The sequence below is a fragment of the Mirounga angustirostris genome, unplaced genomic scaffold, assembly GCF_029215605.1.
Source record: "Mirounga angustirostris isolate CCGP_5_RB_7025 unplaced genomic scaffold, mMirAng1.0.hap1 SCAF_4, whole genome shotgun sequence".
NCBI classification, from domain to species: Eukaryota; Metazoa; Chordata; class Mammalia; order Carnivora; family Phocidae; genus Mirounga; species Mirounga angustirostris.
In genome coordinates this window covers 152,786,879-152,804,931 of record NW_026991712.1, presented here as the reverse complement: position 1 = coordinate 152,804,931, position 18,053 = coordinate 152,786,879, and the positions used below count along the sequence as shown (strand labels likewise).

The 18,053-nt window shown below is 54.4% G+C and overlaps 1 protein-coding gene across 4 annotated transcripts in view; it reads right to left on the bottom strand.

The window, feature by feature from the left end:
* TRABD2B (TraB domain containing 2B) overlaps positions 1-18,053 on the bottom strand; it is a 208,515-nt gene that overhangs the window by 36,692 nt on the left and 153,770 nt on the right. For all 4 annotated transcript variants that reach the window (XM_064589178.1, XM_064589179.1, XM_064589177.1 and 1 more), the window contains one exon: positions 1,337-1,483. In XM_064589178.1, the coding sequence (XP_064445248.1) occupies positions 1,337-1,483 (147 nt within the window). The remainder of the gene's footprint in view (positions 1-1,336; positions 1,484-18,053) is intronic.

The following is an 18,053-nucleotide window of genomic DNA, read 5'->3' as shown; positions in this document are numbered from 1 at the left end:
TTCATTCATTCATTCAGCAGCTATTTGCTGAGTCCTGCTCTGTGCCAGGCACTGGCCTAGCCAATGAGAATATACTGTTGGATCAAACAGATGCAAATCCCTGTCCTCAGGGAGCTTATGCTCTAGTGCGGAGGACAAACAATAAATAACCACTTATCAATGAATCCAAATATGTAAGTATGTGAGAAGATGATAAAGACCATGGGGGTTAAATGGAGCATAATAAAGAGGTTGAGAGTGTGGGAGCGGGGTTCAGGCTGCAATTCTAGATCAGGGAGTTGGGGCCCAGCTCACTGAGATGATGATGTCTGAGTTAAGATGGGGGGTGAGTCATGGTGATACTTGGGGAAGGGCAAAAGTGAAGCATGCCAAGGGGTCCCATGGAATAGCATGGAGGCCCATAGAGCTTGAGTGGTCAGTGTGAAGGGAGAGCAGAGGACATGGGGTGGGGGTTGGGGGAAGACCCGGGGCCCACACAGGTCATTACAGAGACTCTGGCTGTTACACTGAGAAAAATGAGAAGCCACAGCACTGTCCTGAGCAAGGAACTGCTCTTGAATGAGTGCTTAACCAAGCATCATGACAGAAGGCACAGGGGGCCTAGAGGGGTCCGGGAGAATATCTAACACCATCCAGAGGGTCAGGGAGGGCTTCTCAGAGGAAGTAACAATGGACCATGGCCCAGCAGGAGGAAAGGAGGAAGGAGGAGCCTGAACGGAGGCACAGTGGCATCAGTGGGCGGATGGCGTGGGGCACAGGTCAGCAGAACAAGGTCTGCGGGGTAGGGCACCTGGGCTGGGACAAGGTCAGCAGAGGGCAGGACACAGAAGGCCTCGAGTGTTAGACAGAGTATCTTGGAATTTATCCCGAAGGCAATGTGGATGCCTGGTGGAGTCATGCTCAGCTCCTTGGGGTGCTCCTCACTCTCTACCCGCTTGTGGGTGGTCCTTCCTCTAGGGCTTGACTCAAGGCAGAATGCCCGCAGCTGGACTCAAGCCCAAGGTCTAACCGTGAACTTGTTTCCCCTGGCCTCTAATTTCCCCAGATACTGAACTGAACTTCTCAGAGGCCTCCCTGCTCTTACAAGGCTAAGCTTCTACCACACACGCCAGACTTGAGTGCTGCTCTTGATAACTTGGGGAACTCGACCATTAAGTGCTGTGGGCTTGGACAAGTCTCTTTGCCTCTTTGGGCCTCAGTTTCCCCATCTGTAAAATGGAATACCAATTGGTCCTGCTTACCATGGCAGAGAGAAGATTGCCTGCACCAGGCACATAGTAGGTGTCTAATAAATGCTAGGTGGGTTCGGAACTGGGTGGGAGGAGGGGAACCTCACCTGGGACGTGTCATGGTTGAAGATGACAGCGTTGAGATCCCCGCAGTTGTAGTGCTTGATGAGGTCCTCCGTGGTGTAGGGCGCCTGCAGGCTCCCTGCCCGCACGCTCTCATGTTGCAACAGAGTCTGGTTCAGGGCAAACAGCACCTGCACAGAGGAAAGAGAGAGGAATGAGGGCTGTAATTCTAGATCAGGCTGGGGGGCCTGACACCTCCAGGCCCGGCCCTCCTCGCTCTGAACTTTGGGGCAACAGGCCCTGAAACAGAGAAGGTGTGTGGGCCGGGCACCGGCTGGTGTAGCCTGAACTCTTCCACTGGCCTCCGGACACGTTCAGCCTGTTCTCATCTCCAGCCCTTTGCCCACATGGGTCCCCACTTCTGCTCTGGCTATCAACATCTTATCTAAGGAAGGGGCAGAATGAGAACCCAGTTGTGTCTGGGTTTTAGAATGATGGATGCGTTTGTCTTTTGACTAAATTTTTCTTATTCCTGTGCTTAGGAAAGTTCTAGAATGAGCACAGGCTAATTTTGTAATCAAGAGCACGGCAAACAAAGCAGGACAAACACACGAACAAAACAAACAGAAAACCCACTTAGATGTCAAGGCCCCACCCAAAGGACACTTTCTCCAGAAGTCACCCTCACTGCAGACAAAGGCCCAAGGAGCCCGGCCTCTCTGAATCCGACCCATGCTGGCACTCCGCACGTTTCCTGAAGCTCCTTTGCGCTCTGGGCCGCTATGCGGGGCCCTGGGAACACAGCTGCACCCTAACCAGACCGGCCTGGCATCAGGATCACGTGGAGCACCATACAGAAATATCAGCTGTCCAGTCCCCATGCCCAGAATTGGCATCTCTGAGGGGGAGCCCAGGATGTGTATTTTTAACAGGCTCCCTGGGAATGACATTAGAGGTCTGATTGCTTCTGCCATGAGGACCACACTCTGATGGCACATGGCCTGCCCAAGGTATGGGGGCCCTGAGAGATGATCTCAAATGTCCCATTTTAGATGGAGAAACAGGCCCACGCGGGGCAGGGACTTGTTCGATTCTGCCCAGCTAGCTTTATGTGACGGTGTATCCCAGACCCCCCTGGCCAACAAAAGGGAGGAGTCTGACCGTGATTTGGGTGCTTTAATACAGGTGCGGGGAAAAGCTGCTGCAGTTCCTGGGCAGAAGGTCCGGAGGCTGTCTCAAGTCCCCTGTCCTTGTTGCCCGGCCCCAGCCGGCCCGCCGCTCTTCAGGCCTCACAAGCTCTTTGCCCATCATCTGTTTGCCACCCTGGGCCACAGTCCCCGGCCTCCCACCTCACCAGCTCGGTCCCGAGCATCTCCCACCGGGCCCAGTGCAACCCGTCCCCCTCCCTGCAGACCCCCTTCCCTCCCCCCATCCCATAGTTGTCTGCCACACAGGCACCTTTTGAAAGCACAAATCTGATTGTCCTCCGTCTCTTTTTTTTTCCTCAAAACGTTCACAGGTGCCTCCTCCCCTCAGAGTAAAAGCTGTTCAGTAGAGGCTGCAAGGCAGTGGCCTGGACCCTGCTGTGGCCGATGACCTCGCTTCCTGCTCAGTCCTCGTGACTCCAAACACCAACTGCCCCACACTCTTCTGTCTCCGAGCTTCTGACATGCTGTGTTCTGCGCGTGACAACCTCCTGTCTCTGCTCTCCACTTGCAAATCCAGACTCGGCCTTCCAGGCTCTGCTCAAATGTCTTCCCCAGGAAGCGTCTCTGACCACCTGGGGGCTGAGTCAGGCCCCTCCCGGAGGCCCCCACGGGCTCCTTGCGTGGCAGACCGACACAGTAGTGGCGCCAAACTTTAACCTGTCCGCGTGTTCATGCCCTTGGCCGTGGAGCTCTTCGGCTCCCTCCCGTGCTGATATTGTGACTCTGGATATTAGTCACCAGGACGTACAGAGGCCTGAAAGTCAGGCTGCCGCTGCCTCTCGTACGTCCACGGCCCTGACAGTAGCCCGTGCTAGCCCACTGGAGGATGGGCAGGGCCAAATTGCCTCAGTTGTCTCACCGAGGCCATCCCAGTCCAGCCAACAGACGGCCGGATCCCGGACGCTATGAGTAAGGCCAGCTGAGCCTAGGAGGGCCCACCTGCCACTGGGTCCAGACACCTGAGCAGACGCTCAGTGCTGGTGCTGCCCAGCACCGTGGTGATGGACAAGCGACCTGCCATGCTTCTGTGTCCCCCACCCCGGCGCGAACATGAGATGGTGTCTGCTGTTAGCTAGCTGGCTCTCCCATTAGGCTCTGAGCTTCTCGAAGGTAGGACTTGCGTTTTGCTCGTTTTGTGTCTGTAGCTCTCAGCACAGGGCTGGCAACGAGAGGATGTCGCTCTACTCTTTGCCTAGTGCCTTAGTGCCACCTAGTGCCACCTGCTGGGGTCAGTCGCCTCCTATTTAAAGCTACTCAGTAAGCCCCTCAGACTAGACCCTAGAACTTTGGCACTCTGTCTGCATCTGGGGCATGATGCCATCACGTGGCAGAAGCTCCCACCTGTGACGCCAGTCGCCTCATTCCAGAACACACAATCTGAACAGAAAAGCTCATGTAATAAGGTACACAACGTGCTGACGTGGGCAACGGGGCCAAGCGTGCTTGAGAGATCACCTCTGCCCGTCCCCTCCCACTTTTGTATCTGGCAGGCGGAGAGCTGGATAGTGCTGGGGTGCAGTGGCCCAGGCTGCTCCCCCTAATGAGCTGGCTGGGGATGAGGTCAGACCCCACCTCTGGGCCTTCTCCAGGCTCTGGCGAGCACCCTGAAATTCAATCCGTGGCCACCTTGTGCAGGGTGTCAACGGCAGCCTGGTGGCTGGGATGAATCGCAGGAGGCCATGGCCCTGTTGCTGTGCACGTCACTAAGCCAACAGGCACGTCTTTCCACATGGAACAGGCCTCGCATGCAAGTATCCACGTCCGGCTGGAGCGCTCTACTTCCCTGGGGGTCTGGGGTACACAGGCTTCCCTTGACCATGCCCGCCCCGGCATACACCTGCTGCTCCTTGGAGGCTGCACCACCTGGCCTGGGGTGAGGTCATCCATTCAGGTGTCCAGAAGACCTGGCTGGAGGGGAAATGGCTCCCCTGGGCCTCCCTAGACCCATGGAGTCACTTCCGCAGTCCTGTGGCTTTTGTGGAGCGAGGAGGTGTTCCGGTGAGTTAAGCACATTACAATCTGCAGGGTGCTAAGAACAGTCCTGTGTGTAGTGACAGCTGGAGGAATGCTTGCTAAATAAAACTTGGAAGAAAATACTCAGGCTTGAACCTTCCCAGAATGGAGCTGGAAGGGCCCCTGTAGGTCATCTGGTCCAGGGGTTTTTTAAACCTTTTTTGGCCATAGAATCCTTTTTTATTGTTATTGTTTTCCAAAGGAACTTTAGTTGGAACTCAGTATGTGGAGTAGATAAAAGTGGAACTTTCCCCGATTGATGTGAGGAGACCAGCTAGAGCCTGAAGTCCTAGAGGCTCAATGCCCTCATGCAGCAGAGGCTCCCATGGCTTCTCTGTGGAGACCTATGGGTCTCCTGGAGCCCAGTTTGAGAACCACTGATCTCATCCTGTGCCCTCATCATATAGAAGAGGAAAGGAGACAGGGGCCCAAAGTAGGCAAGAGAGAGCTCACCCAAGCCCACACAGGAAAGCTGGGGGCAGAGCAGACTCAAAGCCAAGCCTGACGCCCAGCCTAGGACGCTTTGCGGTGCCCCAGGTTGGGGCTGGATTTCTGGATGTTCACTGGCACAGCCCAGGTTCATCCCACACACTTTACCACACCTGTCTTCCTTTTGGAGCCTCTCGAAACAGCCAGAAATAGCCACAGGGTATTTTTTATTAGCATGTTGCATACAGAAAACGGAGAGCAGATCATTCCCAGTGTGGCACACGCAGTGTGGTGGGGTTTGGACAGAAACCCACGCCTATCATTCTGGACTCCCATGACCCTCAGGCCAGGTTTGGTGCCTCCCACAGACACCTGTCCCACCCCCCCGACCCCTGTCCCGGTCTTGGCACTTATCCCATGAAGTGTCCGTCTCCGGTGATTCCGCATTCCCTGCCTGTGTAGACCGAGAGCTTGGTAACGGCGGGAAGCCGACCTCTTTGTTCACCGGTCACTGCTGGAGAGCAGATTTTCAGGAACTGTTTTGGAAGGCAGACTGCTGACTGCCTGTGACCTGACTGTGACTGAGTCACATGCTCTTTCCCCATACCTCCCGCCTCCTTCTGGCGAGCACCGAGAAATTCAATCCGCGGCCACCTGGTGCCATCTTTTGCAACTCATAAAGAGGTCCTCATCTGTTCATCACTACGGTCGCCATGTTTCTTGAGCACTTACTCTGTGTCAGGCATCTTCTAAGGTCATATTAATTTATTTCATCTTCACAGCAACTCTGAAGGAAGTCTGATATTAGCTCCAACTAATAGATTAAGAAACGCCAACCCGACAGCAAAGAGACAGTAACTCACCCAAGGTGACAGAGCTGGAGAGGGATGGGATGTGCACTTGGCTTGGGCAGGCCAGCCCTGGAACCCATCCTCCTAACTGCCCACTGCCCGCCCACTGGGGCTTCGCTCTGCTCTCCCTAGGAGACAGCCAGCAGAGAGGGTGTCCTGATTCATAGACGGGAAACCAAAGAAGCAGAGGGGGCCCAAGGCCACATGGCTTGTAAAGGGCAGAGCTGGGCTCTGACATGATGTCTGGCTCCAGACCAGGGTCCCGTAACTGGAACTTCAAAATAATATGTGCTTCTTCAAGAGCATTCTTGGTACTTCCAACAGATACAGGGAAGCTCCACTTATTCATTCATTCAACAAACATTTACGTTCTGTGGATTCTCTGCAGGGATCTGGGGTTGGTGGATTAACTGGGCTTGGTCTCCACCTCTTTGGAGCTCATTTCAGAGGCAGATATCCCAGCTGACCATGACAGTAGAGGGTGGTAAGTGGGGCCTCTGAGGTCCTGTGCACAGGGACGGAAGAGCCTTGCCCTGATTTCTGCCTCCCTCCCATTCACCCGGAGTTCCCAAGCCTGGCGCTGCTCACAGCCTCTCGAGCCTCCATGCCTTGTGCCCCCAGCCACTTTAGAATAACAAACCCTCCTCGCCAAAGCTGCTGTGGCCCACTCTAGGATAATGTTTATGATAAAGCTTTGACATGGAATAACAAACACTGGGTGGAGGCTAGAGTCGCCTTGCTCCCCCTGGTTGACCGTGTGTGGAGGCCCAGCCACTGGGGAGGACCCGAGCATCCCGGGGCCGCCCCCCTCGCCAGGGCTGGCCTGCCAGGAGCTGGCCCGCGGTGTCTGCTGAGTGTAGGCCGGAATTTAAACACATCTTCAAACACAGGCCTAGGATGGAGTGAGGCAGGCGCCGGGAGGGTGGGGACAGGTTTATTGTTCCAGATTAGTCTAGTAAACAGTCCTGAGTGGGCTGGGATGGTGAACACCGAGGCCTTGGGCTTACTTGCTGGCCCAGCACCATCAGTGTGAGGAGAAGCAGCAGGACCCCCTCTGTCAGCGAACATGCTGCAACCCAGGGCTCCTTGCGACAGGCCTGGCTCCCAGGCTGGGGTTCTGAGGTGGATGATGAGCACCCCTCACCCACCCCAAAGCACAGAGAAATCACAGCAAAGGCCCCAACCTGCTCAGCAATGCTTACTGAGTCCCTGCCACGCACCAGGCACTGTTCTAGATGCTGGGGATTTAGTTAGGGAAGAACAGACCCAAATCCTCCTCTCACTGAGCTTACATGCTGGGGGCAAACAGAATAAACAAGATGATTAGCGAAGTATTAGTATGTAGCATGTTAGATGCACACAACAATGATTCCATTGAACTGGGGACTAAGACTGCCTCCAGCCACTTGGAGCTCGTCATGCTTCCTAATCAACAGGTAAAGAAAGGAGTCACTGTGCTAGCTGGCGTGACGGATCCTGACCAGCAGGGAAAATGGACCACGGCCCCACAGGGAGGTAGAGAAGAGCATGTCTGGAGAACACGAGATCCCTCAGGGTGCCTCCTAGTATCACCACGCCCTGTGATTAACCGACCTCAATGGAAAACCGTGACAACCCAATCCAGGCAGGACTACTAATGGTCCAGATCCTTCGGGAATGAAGGTCTGGGTCACCCCACCCACTGTGAACCACAACCAACCGAGGTGCCTTCAAAAGGTAAAGGGGATCACAGGAGTGTAGTGGAAGTAGAAGGGAGTTACAAACAACAGCTATGAGCACAGGACCAGCGACAGAAGCAAAAGACAGAAACAAAAGCAAAAGGTCAAGAATATTTCTTCCTTATTTTAAGAATACTTGTATGTGTATAAAATACTTTCTTCTCTCTCCTTTTTCTTTTTTTCTCCCCCATGCATGTAGCATAAGACATATTGACTCTATATCATAGTATTTAAGTATTGTTATCTTTACATTGTTGTATTTAAGCTACGGTATATGAAGGAGAAGAGTAAACATTACCCAAAGGCTTTGCCTCCTCATCTGGGGAAGCGCATTCTGGTTGCATGCAGGAACACTGTATCATGTTAGGTAGAATTATGACCTTGCTATTGCCTTTATTTGGAGATGAAGTATGGTTTAAGGAGATGCTTGTGGGTGCCAAGTTAACAAGGGATGCACTTATGATGGTTACTTTTATTTGTTGACTTGGCTAGGCCATGGTACCCAGATATTTGGTCAAACATTATTCTAGATGTTTCTGTGGGGAGACTTTTTAGAGGTGATTGACATTTAAATCAGTAGACTTTGAGTAAAGCAGATTATGCTCCAGAATAATTAGATGAGGGTGGGCCTCATCCAATAAGTTGAAGGCCTTCACAGAAAGAGGCCAACTTCCTTCATCAAAGAGAATTCTGCCCTCACACTGTCTTTGGACTGAAACTGCAGCATCAGTTCTTCCCTGGGTCTCCAGCCTGCCAGTCTACCCTGTAGACTTTGGACTTGCCAGGCTCTGCAATGTGTAAGCCAATTCCTTAAAAGAAATCTATCCATCCAATCCCTCCATCTATCCATCCATCCATCCATCCATCCATCCATCCATCCATCCATCCATCCGTCCGTCCTATTGGTACTGTTTCTCTGGAAAAGCCTGACAAATACAGTATGTGTTACAGAGAGAAAATAAAGCAGGAAAGGGGGCAGGGAGTGATGAGGTAAGGGGGGATAGCAGGTGCAAAGGCCCTGTGCGTGTGTGAGGAACAGCAGAGGCCAGGGTGGCGGGAGCTGAGTAAACAAGGAAGACACTGATAGGAGATGAGGTCAGAATTGGTTAGTAGGCCAGGTTCCACGGGCCACTGTAAGGATGCTGAGAAACCATCCCCTACCACAATCCTTTCAGAGAATGGACTGTTATTTCCACATGACATATGAGGAAACAGGCCTTGAGGATGGTGAAGTCACCTGCATAGGGTCTCAAGTTGACGAACTGGAACTGGGATTCCAATTCAGGGCCAGCTGACAGGTGCTGGGTTCTTTCTGCTACCCCTGGGCCTGACCTGCCAACCTATCCCCACCTGGTCATTGGTAGGAAGAACAGACATTGAGACAAATAGGGACCAGGCACTGACAGACTGATGCAGCTCGGGAGGTCCAGCATCTAAGTGGTCGGCTGGGAAGAAGGAGGGGTGCTAGAACCTCAGCCATGGGCCTGGTCAGAGCTGACATGAGGAGAGGAGAGAGGTCACTCTTGCCAAGGTAGCCCGCCTGCTAGAGGGCCTTCCTGCGCTATTGCTCTCTGCCCCGGCCTGAAGGATTCTCATTTGTGCTGAGTTCTTCCCAGCCTCAGGCCCATCCCCTCACTCCTGCTCTGCCTGAAACCACCATTCCATGCCCCTCTCTCACTTGGCTGCAGGGGCTCCTTCCTCAGGAGGGCCTCCCTGGGCTGGGGGCCGGGCAGGTTCCTGCATAGTGCCCCCAGAGCACCCAGGGCTGTCGGACGCTTGCACTCCCCCAGCCTCGCAGCTGTTTCATGCTCATCCTTCCTGCTCTATGGTGATGCGCCAAGGGCAGGCAAATCATCTGACTTGGTCACAACTGGTCCTCCAGCAGAGAGCACAGTGCCCAACACACAGTAAACGCTTCAGAAATACTTGTAGAATGAATGAATAAAAAACTGAGCAAGTTAGCTGTTCCAGAACCCCAGCAGCTCCCTGCCTGGACCCAGTCCCCGCCATGGCACAGAGCTGGGAAAGCTGAGCCCCTGGAGCCCTGAGCTGCATCGGTCTGTCAGTACCCGGGGTTGGCGTGGAGGGTAGCTCCGCCTCATGGGAAGGTTTCTCCAGCCTGGGGGAGATTTCCTCAAAGGTTAGAGCCCACCGGGGTCTGGCTGAGGTTTATTTGTTTATTCTCCTTGCCCCATTGACAGTACCAAAGCAGTGCAGACGACTTCCCTGCTTCCTGCTCAGTATTCTGAGTCCCCTGAGTCTCTGGCACAGAATCCTGTCTCCGGACACTGGGCTACTGAGCAGCAGGTATCCAAATAAACACAAGGTTTCCTGGAGCGAGGCACTGGCTCTGGGCTGGCAGGTAGGACCAGAGATCTTGTCTCCATCTGAGTCTAGACTATGAAGTCCTAGGCAAGTCATTTTCCTTCCCTGGGCCTTGGTTTACCCACGCATGCAAAGGACCAATTCACACATCCAAGGAAGTATGTATTGGGAAATTATCAGATGCTGTTCTAGGCCCTGGAGGTACAGCAGTAAACACAACATTCACTCCAGTGGGAGGAAGCTGACAATAAACAAAAACAAAACTAGCAAAACATCCATGTTAGAGAGGGATTGATAGTGGCTAAAGAGGAAACAAGGTAAGGAGCATAGGAGGTGTGTGTGTGTGTGTGTGTGTGTGTGTGTGTGTGTTGGGGGTTGACATTTTTGGGATGATGCCCAGTAAAGGCACAAAGAGAGGTGATGTTGGAGATCTGAAGGAGAAAGAGCTGAGGGAGGTGGTTCTGTGGACCCTGAGAGAAGACTGGTGTGAGGCAGAGGCAGCAAGTGTAAAGGCCCTGAGGCAGAGGCAGGCCTGCTGGGTGTGAAAGGCAGGAAGGAGGCCAGTTGTCTGGAGAGGAGTGAGTGAGGGGGAATAGGAAGTGAGATCTGTCTCAGGTAGGACCCAACAGAAAACAGATGGTGTGTGGTCAATGAAGTGAGTTCCAATGAAGTAAGTTCAACTGCAGGCACGTTGAATGATGGGAACATCGACAGAGGTGCGGACGGGGTGGTGGGGCACTGAGGGGTAGTGGCGGTGGAAGATTTCCTGCCCCAAGCCTTAAAGGGAAAGGGGGGGGGCGGTGAGGGGCCTGAACATCAGAGGACAGCACAGCTACCCCTCCCTGGCCTAGCAGGGAGAGGGGCGGGCGGGGGCACGGACTGTCCCAACTCTCTTCCCCTCCTGCCTACAGCCATCTCCTGCCAGCATGCCCCACGGACGTCGGGATAAGGGAGGCCAGGTGATGTCACATCAGGTCTGGGGTCCGAGCAGGGAGAACAGAGGGTCCATCTGGAAAGGAAAGGGGATTTCCAGGACCCGGTCGGAGGTATGGTGGGGTGGGCGCTGGGGAGCACATCCCTTAAGGCCTGTGGCTCCCCCTGAGTGAGATGGGAAGGCCCGAAGCCTGAGCAGAGGAATGCTGTGGTAGCCCTGCTGATCTGGAATCCAGGGGGGACAGGAGTAAACAGGATCAAATGGAAGATGAAGGCAGCTCTGTATTCCTCCTGAAGGGGGAGCAAGTGAGCATTCCCCCCCCCCCCCCCCCCCCCCCCCCGGCCTTCCCCTTACCATCCCTATCCTAAAACCCAGCCACAACCCAAAGAACCATGGACTTGGCTTCCAGCACGGCTGGTCCCGGCTCCGTGAACACCCCGGCGCCGCCGGCCACATCCTCTCTCCGCACTGCAGTGTGGGCTGGCCGAGCCCTCTGTGCTTTCCTGGGCGGGCAGCGGAGGCTGACTCACCCTCGCTTTCTTTCCTTCTTTTCTCTGAACGCCTAGTTTCTCCACCCAAAGACCACCCTTAAAGATCCCGGCGTTCCTCTTCTGTCCTTCAAGTCATGCCAGGAAATGCTCATAAATCCGGAGCCACCCACACGAGAAGATTAGCATTCTGCTGGGTAGGGAGGCTGATAGCCAGGCTGGGTATGGGAGAAGGGACAGGCCCAGAGGCTTGGGGTCTCCAGGAAGGGAGCTGATGTGGGTTCTGTCCTGTTGGAGGGCAAAGGGGTCCCCTGGCTTTCAGTTTTAGGCACAGGTAAGCCCGAGGCAGGCTGGAGACCCAGATCAATTGTGGGACCCCCCTCCCGGTCACAGGGTCCCCCTCTGAAACACGAGAGTGTGGGAGTACCTCTCAGCTCTGGAAGTCATGCTCTATGAGCATAACATTTTAGGATAGCAATACCCTACCACCACACGATTTAAACAGTCTATGATTCTAGGCACTTTGCATATGGAAGCTCATTTATTCTTCATAAGAGCCGTGTGAGGCCACCATTGGCGACCCCCTTTTACCTACAGGGAAGCCAAGCTCAGAAAAGTAAGTGACCCTCCCCCATCATCGGGTCGATGTGGACCAGTGCCTCAGCTCTGCCGGACCGAGCACACCAAGCCCTCCCAGCCTCGGTGTCCATTCTCTGCTGTGAAGCTTCTTTGCTCCCCACTCACCACTTCTGATCTCCTAAATTGAATATACACTGCAGGTGGAGAAAAAAGAGCAAAATGTATCAGAAAGACCCAGAGAATAATCTAGGCCAACCTATTCTCATGCATAAAGCTCAGGAATGTCAGGTGGTGGAGGAGATGGACAGAGAAACAGGCAATTATAAGACCAAGTGGTAAGTTAATGATAAAAGGAAAAAACTGGGGCCTTTGGCAGGGAGTCTGTGAGGCAGCCTGGGCATCGGTGAAGGAATCAGCTTCAGGCTGGGCTGTGCAGGACGAGTGGGGTTGGGAGGGAAGCGCGTTCAAGGTCGAGGGGCCCGGAAGCACATGCTGTTCTTAAAGCGCATGTGTCAGGCATTAGGCCCGGAGAGGGTCCAGGGTGGAAGGCTTTCCATCTCAGCCCACGGGCTCTGCACTCCACCCAGCTGGCGGACTCGGCCCTTCTCTGCTGGCTCATCAGCTGTGAGGCTGACATGGGTGGGGACGCCAGATGCGCAGACTGACACCGCACAGGGACAATGGTGTGCGTGGCGGGCGGCGAGTCAGCGGTGGCCACGGTGGCTACCACCATCATTATTACTATGAAGTGGCTGATCCACGGAAAGCTGTAGCTTTCCTTTCCCTGCTGTCTCAGACCTGCCTGCTGACACAGCTGCCTAGACTTCAAAAGGCAAGTCTCCATTTTCATTTGCAAAATCAGTATGAAATTCCTCGAGGGCTCGTCTAATTCCTTCTGGTCTGACCACGCGGCAATTACCAATGTGCAGGGAGGAGGGGGAGGGTCTCGCAGGCCCTCCAGCAGCGTGAGGACCTCGGTTCTGGGTCCCGGGCAGCCACCAGGGAGGACGGCACTAGAGCGGGCACCTCGGGTGGCCTGGGGCGCGAGGCAAGGGCTGGCCCTGGGAGCGCTCCATGCTGACCAGAGAAATCTTTCGTCGGCTATGCCCCAGGCTACCAACTGCTTCAGAGACGGAGTGTGTCTGTCTAGCAGCAGGAAGGGCAGGGCTCTGGCCCAGGTTCAAGTGTGCGTCCTGCTATGTGCAGGCCGTGTGAAGTTCCTGTTCTGGCTTTTCTGGTGATGCGCTGCTACGAGAATGTGGCACAGGCCCTTCTCCTCTCTGGGCCTCAGTTCACCCATCTGCTAAGTGGGGAGACTAAGATTTGTCCTCCCCAGCTAGGGAGCTGGCCCCTTAAAAACCTCGTAAACACTACTGTCCTTCCTTAGGGCACTTTAAGACACTTCTGTTCCCCTAAGCAGCAGCAGGTGGCTCTGAGAAGGGGCAGAAGCTGACACGTGTGGATTGGATTCTCATTCACTCCTCAATGTCCAGTGTGGATTAGCGCCAGGCTCTGTGTTGGCTGCTGAGGCCGCAGAACCAAATCAGCACCATTTCTATCCTCAAAGAGCTCAAGGTCAGGGGCACCTGGGTGGCTCAGATGGTTAAGCGTCTGCCTTCGGCTCAGGTCATGATGCCAGGGTCCTGGGATCGAGCCCCGCATCGGGCTCCCTGCTCCGCAGGAAGCCTGCTTCTCTCTCTCTCCTGCTCCCCCTGCTTGTGTTCCCTCTCTCGCTGTGTCTCTCCCTGTCAAATAAATAAATAAAATCTAAAAAAAAAAAAAAAGAGCTCAAGGTCAGGGGTGGAGTGGAGCAAGGAAGGAGGTACCCAAGGAAGCCTTGCAACAAGATGCTAACACACCGTGTGAAGACTGGGCACCGGGATGAACTCGGGGCTGTGGGAGCCACAGCAGGAGGAACTCATCCTGCCGGGGGGAGGGCCACATCCTGGATTCAGGGGAGGCAATCCGATCCACAGTGGTGTCATGGGATGTCTGTGGGAGCATGCCCTTGTCATGCAGAAGAGAAAGAAAAGGAATCCCAGGTGGTGTCGATGTCCATGCAAAGGCCCGGAGAAGCTGGCCACTTAGGGGGAGTGTGTGGATGACCCCGTGGGCTGGAGTGCAGGTGCGGCTGTGAGGAGCACGAGATGGAAGGGAGCAGGTGCAGAGGAGGAATCCGGAGCTCAGGCTTCATTAGAGGAAAGGCAGGAAGCCCCGGAAGTGATGAAACTGGGAATGACTAGTCAGGCTTTCCACCTAGAAGCTGCCCTCTGGCTGCTTCGTGGAGAAAGGATAAGAGAAGCACGGACTGCAGGCAGGAGACAGTCTTGGCCCTCTGTGGGCCTGGGGTTCTGGGGATGCATGGAGGAAGTACATGCAGGCTAGAATTCCAATTCCTTCCTGATTTAGATGTTCTAGAACCTTCCAACTCAGGGCTCTGAGTCTCTTTCCTTGCCCACTGCTGCCCCCTCTCCCCTGCTCTGAGTTTTGGGGACCGGCCCTCCTCCACCCCTCCTCCACTTCAGGAAAGCCTCGAGCCTCATCCAGGGGGAGCAGCTAGACAGAGAAGGGGCCTGCTAAGAATGGCAGGAAAGAAAGAAGACTGTGTGGGGCTGGCATGGGGCCCGTGGCCTTAACAGCCCTGGGGGATGGACACTCTTGCTAGCGTACATCAAAGGAGACAGCTGCATAGAACTTGGCCTCACAGACAAAACTAAAATGCAGTCCCAACATCTCCCGCTTTTCACCTGTTTAAATTCACAGGTGACACATCCCGGCAGCAGGATGGGAAAGTTGAGAAGGTCAGGCGAGGGAGGGGTCTTAGATCCTGCAGAGGCTCCTCGCTCTATGGAGAGGATGCTGAGGTCCAGAGAGGGCAGGAAGGTGCCCAAGGTCACACAGCAAGTAGGGGATGCAGACTAAGGCAGGAGTGAGGCATCTGTCTGTTTTACTTGGGCAGCTCGGGTCTCCTCTGCCCCCTTCTCCCTTCTTTCCCCCCATTGTGGAAAAGGAAAATGTTTTTAGACCTGAAGCAAAAGAATGTGAAACTGAAACCTGAGCCTTGGGTCTTGGGAAAAGAATACAGAGAAGTCAGACACATTCTGGATGAGCAAAGAGCTGCTTACTCTGCAGACAGGAAGTACTCAGGGCTACCCAAGCTTCCTTCTGTGCCCCTCTGACCTGGGAGGGCAGGCCGAGTGTGGGCCTGTGGGAACAGAGAAAGACCCCCACGAATGCTGGGCCAGTGTTCTTCCAGGATCCACTGTGGGCAGAGGGAGGAGTGCTCCAGCCTCTTACTTAGCTCCCTGCCGGCAGCCTTCTCATGGGGCCCCAGGCCCAAGTTGGCACTCCACTGCCCTTCCTGGACCTGCCACGAGGTCCCCGCCATATGGGCGGCAGGACTCCTTGCTGGCCCCCACTCATCCACACCCACACATCCATCCTGCCCCTCCTGCAAGCTCACCTCCTCAGAGGACTCCCTTCAGCTCCAGCCCGTTCTGCCTTCTCCTTTTGTGAACTTCTGCAATTGGGAAGGGCAGCAGTGGGCCAGAGTTTCTTTCTGCCTTGGGGTGTCTGGGACTCTAAGTGACCAGGAGTTGTGTAAGAATGTGTGTGTGCACATGTGTATGAAGGAGAGAGTTGCAGATGGAGATAAAGATAGATACATAGAAGACAGATAGATAGAAGATAGATTGATCAATAGATGATAGATTCGGGACAGGTATAAGGTCTTCCCTGTGCACTATCCACACCATGAAGAGGCTTAACCACAGACTGATATTTGCACATGTAACAGAAATCCCCTCTGGGCCAGGAGCTGGACATCAGTCCTTGGGAAGGCTGAGGTCAGCATGTTCCATTCTCCCCTTCCAGGTCTACTTTGCTCCTCCTCGCATATCCAGTACCTACTCTGGGAGGTACCCTTCCTGATACCAAGCAGCCCCATCAATCATTCTCCATGGTCCAGGCTTCAACCTGGTCCTGCCATGTGTGTGTCTTCAGGCTTCTCTCTCTCCATGCGTTCCCTTTTACTATTATCTCTACTTGATGTTGGAGGATGCTGCACAGGGTGATCCTGGGCTTTGAGGCCAAGGGTCTGGGCTGCATACTATACCCTGAGCATCCCTGACCTGATGCAGGGCCCACTGGATCTAGGCCTAACAGGGAAAAGGGATGGTGTGTGTAGGTGTGAACTTAAAAAAAAGCAACACATAAATGAGACCACAGCACCCCCAGGCTTAAGTCCTTCATGGCTCTGTTCTGCTCTAGGAATAATGATTGACTTCTTCAACCAGGCCTTTCAGCTCTGCTTGGCGGGGCCCTGCCTACTTCTCAGATTCACCTCACTTCCTGTCCTCCTTGCTCTGTGTTGTCAACATTTGCCTTTATGGGGTTTTTTGGAATATGCTCTTTCTTTCCCACTTCAGGGCCTTTGCACATGCTGGTCCTTCTGCCAGGCATGCCCTTTTCATCACTCTTTCTTTTGCTTCATTAATTCCTCCTCATATTTCAGATAATGGTTCAAGCCTTCATCACCTCCTGAAAACTTCCCTGATGCCCCAGTCAGTTCCGGGGCCCCATTCAAAGTTCTCCCACACCCTGTACTCTTCCTTCAGAGTGCTCATAATAGTCTGTCTTCATATATCCATATATGTAATCACCTGTTCAATGTCTGCTTATCCTAATAACAATTTTACTATCACTGACTAATCATTTGTTCCATGCCAGACACTGCACAAAACTCTTCTCAAATATTATTTCATTGAAGGCCCAACAACCCTGTGAAGTACTTAGAATTTTGATCCCATTTTACAGATGAGGCAAAGGAGACACAGAGTGGCTAAGTGACTTGCCTGAGGTCACACAGCAGGTAAGCAGTAGACAAATCAAGATAATTTGGCCATTTTAGCCACGCACCAGTCTGCAGCCCACTGCTGTATAGACAGGATGAAGGTGGGGACCAGGTCTACTTTGCTCCTCCTCGCATCTCCAGTACCTACTCTGGGACTTGCCACTCTCAGTTACCCACAAAAGGGAGGGAAGGCCAGAGAGATTGGGGTGCCAGTTGTCAGAAAGCTATCCCTGGGCAGCCAACTCTCCAGGAGCCAACCCCCAGAGGCCACATCTCCCCTGCCCTCTGGTTCCGGAAGCAGGAAGAACCAGTGTTCAAAGCCAGCAAGTAGGCTTTCTCAAAATAGGATGGAAAGAGCTCAGGGAACCCAGATGTGGAGCCGGAGCTGGGCAGAGGCCCTAACGTTGTCCCAGAGTCTCGGGCTTAGGTGGGGTCTCAGAAATGGTCTAGTCCGGGGGTTTTCAGCACCAGGATTTCTTTTCCAAGTCCAAGCACCACTCCAGGTGCCTGCCACATCCCTGTGGGGGACATGCCACAGGTACAGAGAGAGGGGCTGTTATGGTGGTTGGGAGCTCATCCTCCACCCACAGCGCATGAATGTGGACCGTGGTGAGGGCCTTCCTTATGGAGCCCTAATGTCTGCCTCCTGGAAGCTTCGTCTCTCGTTGGGAGGCACCGACCTGCTCCTGAGACTGGCATCCGTGCTGGAGGTGAGGGCCCAGTCCCTTCAGAGGACGCCAAGGGGGCCCGTCGCCTCCCTCCTCGTGGGCGGCACCCAGGCTCGAGCAGCCGGCGGCCGGGGCCGGGAGCAGGCCCGGGAGGTCAGCAAGCCTGGGAGGCTTCCCCCAGTTCCCCGGCCCCCCTTTGAAGGGGATCAGGTTCCCCCACAAACATAATTGAACGAAAATATGAGAGAGAAAAGGTCTTTGTTCTCCCATTTACAGCGTCAGAAAATATGTAACAAATTAGCCGTTTATGAGGTAAGAGAACAGGGCTGCGCGCTGCGCCGGGGAGGCACGGCGGCCGCACAAGGGGGCCTTTCAGCACGCCGAGCGTGGGGGGCAGCGCGGCCCGGGAAGGACGGGCTCGGCCCCGGGCCGGCCTGCCTACAAGCACGGCCTGGCACCAGCAGCACGGAGGCAGGCCCCATCTGACCCCCGGCTCGGACCGAATGGAAACATGGCGTCAGCCAGTCAAGGGTGAATACAGCCCCGTGGAAAGGCCAGGCGGCCCGAGAGTGGGAGTGGGGACCGGGGGCCTGGCTTCCAAAGCCACCTCTGACTGCTTCCCTGGAGTGACCCTGAGTGATTTCCTCTCCTGCTGGGGACCTGCTTTTCCATCACCTACAGGAGGGTGTTGTTCAC